The sequence below is a fragment of the Mus pahari genome, chromosome 14 (assembly GCF_900095145.1).
Source record: "Mus pahari chromosome 14, PAHARI_EIJ_v1.1, whole genome shotgun sequence".
Taxonomy (NCBI): Eukaryota; Metazoa; Chordata; class Mammalia; order Rodentia; family Muridae; genus Mus; species Mus pahari.
Window position 1 is genome coordinate 48,615,975 of NC_034603.1, and position 6,023 is coordinate 48,621,997.

Below are 6,023 nucleotides of genomic sequence, written 5' to 3' on the forward strand. Positions count from 1 at the left end.
GGCTGTCCTCGAACTCAGAAATCCGCCTGCCTCTGCCTCCCAAGTGCTGGGATTAAAGGTGTGCACCACCACACCCAGCTTATTGTTTTTAAGAGATAACCATTTTACATTACAGGTATATGCATGTCTATGTGTACACTAGTGCTGGTGCCTGTGGGTGTCTATGGAGGGCATCAGATACTCTGGAGCTGGGGTTGGGAGTGATGGTGAGTTTCTCGATATGGATGCTGAGAACCCAGTTCGGGTCCTCTGTAAGAGCATTGCGTGCTCTGAACTGCTGGGCCATCTCTCCGGCCCCCACCCATTCCATTTTAAGATTGCACAAAGGACAGCCATTGTGGAGACTGTGCGAGTGTTTTCATGTTTTGAGTTTGTGATGGGGGAGAGGAGATTGGTGGGCAAAGTTTGTGAAAGTCAGGGGTAGATGTGTTCGATGGTATTGGCCAGGGAGAGATTTGAGCGGCAGGCTGCAGAGGAGGGAAGTATGAACTGATGTCCTCAAGTGGCAAAGGCAGTGAGGTTGAAGGCCAGTGGGCCTGAGGAGGCTAAGGTAATCAGTGGCTGATGTCATCGTGTCATGGGGATCTGCCCACAGAGCCAAGCGACAGAATAAAGTGAGCAGGATGCGTGAGTCTTAGGGAGCTTTTGCAAGGTGAGGATATAGGAGGGATCATCAAGAGGAGGCTTCTGCTCCAGATCTGAGTGTGGGAGTGGTGTCTTCTACCTGGGAGGGCTCCATGCTAATTATGTCCCTGATTCAACTAAGGCTGGCAGACAGAAGCAGGGGGCTGGAAGGGAGACCCCATGAGTGGTGCTTCAGGAACCTTATCCAAGGTCCCAGGAGCTTATCTGGTGTCCCATCAGGGAGAGAACCTTGGCTTCTGTCCACCCTTTCACTTCTTTCCCAGGGTGCACTCAAGCCCCATCTTTCCTTCCTTCCTTCCAAGGGGCAGCTGTCTGGACCCTTGCGCAGGGCTTGTGAACTGTCTGCCATCCCACAGTTCAGCCCTCTACCTGTGCCATCGCATGGAAGCTAGGAGCCGGGCTCCCAGAAGACAGCTGTGCCCGCCTGGGATCACTTGGCTGGCCCTGGCCTATCTGCTCAGCTGCCTGCTTGCCTCCAGCAAGGCCAAGGTCTTCAGTCGCTGCGAGCTGGCCAAAGAGATGCATGACTTCGGTCTGGAAGGCTACCGGGGTTATAACCTGGCTGACTGTGAGCACCCTTCTCCCCACCCCTTCCTCTTACCCCCTGTCTTTCCTCCTAAAATCCAAGGTGGAGCAGGTGGACAGCACCCAGCCCTGAGTTAACCACATACTAGGCAGGCATCAGGCAGCCAGATTAGAACCACCCCTGCTGGTAGCCAGGAAGTTAAAGGAACCTACTGCTCAGTAGGTTACACCCTATCTTGGCCATGAGGATTAAACAGGCGTGCCAAAAGTTAGGTGGGAAACTAGACAAACCAGTAACGCCAAATGTTATTAAGTGGCAGTTTCAGGAGCTTGTAAAGTACAGTCACTGGGTTCAGTTTGTCTCTAGCCCTTGCCTTCTTTGTAGAGCCCACCGGTGCCTTCCTAATCTTGCCTCTAAACAGTTAGCTCTTGTACATTTATTCAACAAATGCAGCAAGCCCTTCAATATACCCAACAAGGAGAGCTCGGGAAGATTGGCAGCCTGAGTCAGGAAGGCTGAGGCGCAGCCCTGACCTTTGCTTGGAGGTAATTGTGTCTGACCTTGGGGAGGTCACTTTGACTTCTGACTCTAGATCAAGCCATCTGCAAAGTAGATGGGAGGACATCTTTTGTCTTTGTGGGACAGAGGGAGCTAGTGTGTAGGAGTTGATTGTGAGCACTTTGGTCTGTGGTGGCTCAACCAGCTGACCTCACAGCCTGTGTCTGTCCCTTGTAGGGGTCTGCCTTGCTTACTACACAAGTGGCTTCAACACAGATGCCGTGGATCATGAAGCTGACGGAAGCACCAACAATGGCATCTTCCAGATCAGCAGCCGGAGGTGGTGCAAAACCCTCGCCCCGAATGGCCCCAATCTTTGCAGGATATACTGCACTGGTAGGCCTGCATTAGCCTTCACTTTTTTGTTGTTGTTGTTTCTTTTTCTTCCCCTGTCCTTGTCTCTGGGTGAAGATCCTCAGGAGATGTGTAAGGGCCGCAAGCAGGGGAGGGAGGGGCTTCTGTGGATCTGAACTGGGGTCCAGGCTTAGAGATACAGGAATGGAGGCAATGTGGGAGAAGGAGTCAGGTAACATCTGATTCCAGAGATGGAGAAGTGTGTGTGTGTGTGAGAGAGAGAGATAGAGAGAGAGAGAGAGAGAGAGAGAGACAGACAGACAGACAGACAGACACACACACACACAGACAGACAGACACACAGAGAGAAACAGAGACAGAGAGACAGAGAGAGAGCGAGAGTACCCTGTTCTCTGCTCCCTTACTTTCTCTCTCCTCCCTCTCCAGATTTGTTGAACAATGATATCAAAGATTCTATCGTCTGTGCCATGAAGATAGCCCAAGAACCCCTGGGTCTGGGCTATTGGTGAGTAACTCCCTCTGCGGTCCCCCACTATGGCCAGATCTGGTGGGTGACATCAGGGAACTAGCCTTCAGTGAGTACCCATTTTCTCTTAGTCAACACTTCCCATCGCTTCCTGAACTAACCCTCAGTGTTGGGGATTATGGGAATTCAGAGCGTTACAGTTGACACAATCAGAGAGGATAGCACTGGCAATCACATGACCACATAGCGCATCCCAAATTTTTTATAAATCCCCGTGGTGTATAATAGATAGTAGATGGGGTTCTTTGCTTGGACCGGGGTTCTGGAACATCCTTCTTTTCAGTTTTTTTTTTTTTTTTTTTTTGCTTTCTTACCTACTTCAAGCAATATATTCTTTGAAGTTTCCTCATAACCAAGAAGTCTGAGCATTACACTGGGCACTGTCATAGACGTCTGGTCCATACAGGCACTCAAGTCAGGCCCTCCACCATTGCCCCATTTCTTTTGATGGGGTTTTCCACTGAAGTCTCCAACCTCTGTTCTACTCATGCTTATGGAAGAGAAACTGGCAGGGCAGGGACAGAATCAGGGAGTGCTCCAGGAGTTTGGAGCACTGAGACGGTGGACAGATGTAATGGTGGAAAAGGTTGGGGAAGGAAGATGAGAGAAAGTGTACCCATCGTGGACACAGAGAGATCAGGTATAAGGGGCTGTGGAAGGGTTCAGGTGCAGGCGACATATGGTCTAAGAGAAAGGGGAGGGGTTAGACATGATCGAATCTTGAGATATTCCAGATGTAGTCCACTTGTTGGTCTGAGAATAATTGAAGCCCTAAGAAGTTAGGAGTAATACCAGCTCGGTAGAACAGGGTGTGTTTATAAAATCAGGAAGAGACAAGATAGGCTCAGGTACTATTCCAAGAGCCTGCAGCCTTGGTCCCCCCACTGTGGAGTAGAAGACCTGCTCCTAATAGAGTAAACCAAAGAACATCTCTGTTATACACTCAGAGTGGATTTCAGCATGGGTGACTCTTGAGATCTGAGGCTAATTGGAGGAAGTGGGCCCAGAAGGGTTAGTGCTGCCTGCCCACTCCTTTTACTCATGCACAGTTGATGCAGGTAAGCAAGGGCCAGAAGGGTGCTGAGCTGCAGAGAGAGAAAGCTAAGCCACAGAGATGGCTGAGCTGCAGAGACAGCTGAGCCCTGCTTTGTTCTCAAGTATCTTAGAGTCTAGTGGAAGAGACAATCAACCTCTCTGGCTGACGGTTGTTTAGAAGTCTTTCTGGTGCTCTATTGATCATTAGGCTCTTAACGTTGGCATCTGAAAGGATGCCAGTTTTCAGAGGTTGGGATTCCTGAGAATGCTGGAGCTCAGGACTCTTATGTTCTTGCTATCTTCCTCAAAATGTCCAATGTGATAGGACTGGGAAGACATTTGAGACCATAAAAATTTCCCATCTCACAAGAGTGAAAACCCAAGTTTGATCCCCAGAGCATATATTAAAAACCTGGGTATATTGGCATTTGTAATCCCAGCATGAGGAAAGCAGAAACAGGTTTCCGAGGCTTGCTGGCCAACCAGCCCAGCTTAAATTGGTAAGCTCCAGGTTTGGTGAGAGACCCTGTCTCAAAAAAAAAAAAAAAAAAAAAAAAACCAAGGTGCACACATTCTGGGACACACACACACACCCCAAAACAAAGATATCTGTGAGCTATACAAAGGAATGGTCCCCAAAGCGCATAGCAGCCAACAGTGAAAGGACCTACACTGGCAATCAGGGAAATGTTGAGTGTGCAATGTAGCCTTGGACAAGTGGATAAGTTAACAGCACTACCAGAGGTTTTCATTTGGAATATAGGGGAGATAATATCTACCCAATCTATCTAATAGGCCATCTGGAAATAGAAGGGAAATAGTTATAAGTGGGAAATTGGTCTGCTGGCATGTAAACCATGAGGGCTATACACATGTAAGACATGCAAACTGTGAGAGCTATGCACATGTAAGGTATAGCTCACTGTCCCCAGAAGCACTTGGGTGTAAGACAGGAGCTTTGTATGTAGGCTCCAGGTTCCAACTTCTAACCCTTTGACAAGACTGATGGGTAAGCTTGTTTGTATCTAGTTTGTATCCAGAGCATACTAGTTTGTATCTCCAGTGGTAAAATAAGGCATTTAGATAGTGTCCTTTTGTGACCGTTCTCTCCCTTTAGAAAAAAAAATTCCCTCTGTGACTGCTGGCTGGCTAGTTCAGCTCTCCATCCTCCTAGTCCCCGTCCTTGCTCCTCTTCAGTTTAGAGCCCTGTACCTTTTCTTCTCTCGCAACAGCAGCACCCAGGGCTGAAGCTGATGTGGGTTCTTTGTGTTTGTTTGTTGAGACAGGGTTTCTCTGTGTAGTCCTGGCTGTCCTGGAATTTGCTCTTGTAGACCAGGCTGGCCTCAACTTTAGAGATCCATCCACCTCCTTCTGCCTCTCAAGCGCTGGGATTAAAGGTTTGCACACCCCCACCCCCACCCCAGCCAGCTGCTAAAGTGGACTCTGTCCCTTCTTGTTTTCTATCCCCAGGGAAGCCTGGAGGCACCACTGCCAGGGCAGGGACCTCAGTGACTGGGTGGATGGCTGTGACTTCTAGGACCTTCTGTGGATGGATCCAGCCACACACAGCTGGCTGGGAAGTGTGGACTTGTTCCTGACCCACGCTTGGGAAGACAAGCCAAGTAATAAAAGTCTAATTTGACAGAAGCATGTTTTCCAGCTTTCTGCGGGTCTACAAGTACCCAGCTGAAGTCAAGACCTTCTCATCTCACTTACTTGCCTGGGCTTGGCTTCAGTACATTTCAAGAAGCCTGTTATGGAAGGCTGGGGGGTGGGGGTGGGGGCAGTGTCCGTGCCTGCTTTCCCCAAATCTGGCAGAACTTGGGTCTGGAGTTGCCAAACTTAACCAAAACCAAAACCAAAACAAAAATAGGGTACCCTGGTTGAATCTGAATTTCAGAAAAAAACAACAAGTACCTTCAATGTACGGGTATGATTCCAATCTTGTTTGGATCAAACTAATATTGAGGAACTTAGTTCTATATCTGGAATTCAGATTTAACTGGGAGCTGATGCAGTTGTACCTGGTGACCTTAGATAGCCCCTGGTGTAGGTGGAAAGGTCCCAGGGACAGGGACGCTTGCTTCCTGCAGCTCTGGTTGCAGATGGTAGTCACCATGCTTAGCTCTCACTCAGGTGTCCCCTCACATCCTGTGATCAGGAGGTGGTGCAGAGGGACTGCAAGGGAGGGACCACAGGGTTTCCCTAGCTTTATTGGCCACCTTGGTCTTCAGTATTCTCTAGAAGTGGGATATTCAAGAGTCACTGGCAATAATAGCTGGACACTTCCTGGAAGGGGAAGTCACCACATACTACCTTCCTTTAAGAAGCTGAGAAATGAAGTGGATACAGAACATGTAGTTCATTTACACAATAGAATACTATTCGGCTATTTAAAAAAAACAGTCATTATGAATT

At 48.7% G+C, this 6,023-nt stretch overlaps 1 protein-coding gene across 2 annotated transcripts in view; it reads left to right on the plus strand.

Moving 5' to 3' along the window:
• The window catches only part of Spaca3 (sperm acrosome associated 3), an 8,785-nt gene extending 3,533 nt beyond the window's left edge, over positions 1-5,252 (plus strand). The window contains exons 2-6 of one of the 2 annotated variants that reach the window (XM_029546563.1): positions 94-206; positions 948-1,213; positions 1,907-2,065; positions 2,471-2,549; positions 5,076-5,252. In XM_029546563.1, the coding sequence (XP_029402423.1) occupies positions 1,027-1,213; positions 1,907-2,065; positions 2,471-2,549; positions 5,076-5,142 (492 nt within the window). In that variant the 5' untranslated portion in view covers positions 94-206; positions 948-1,026 and the 3' untranslated portion in view covers positions 5,143-5,252. The remainder of the gene's footprint in view (positions 1-93; positions 207-947; positions 1,214-1,906; positions 2,066-2,470; positions 2,550-5,075) is intronic. The other variant, XM_021213866.1, reaches the window with a different exon arrangement.
• Positions 5,253-6,023: the final 771 nt, after the last annotated feature.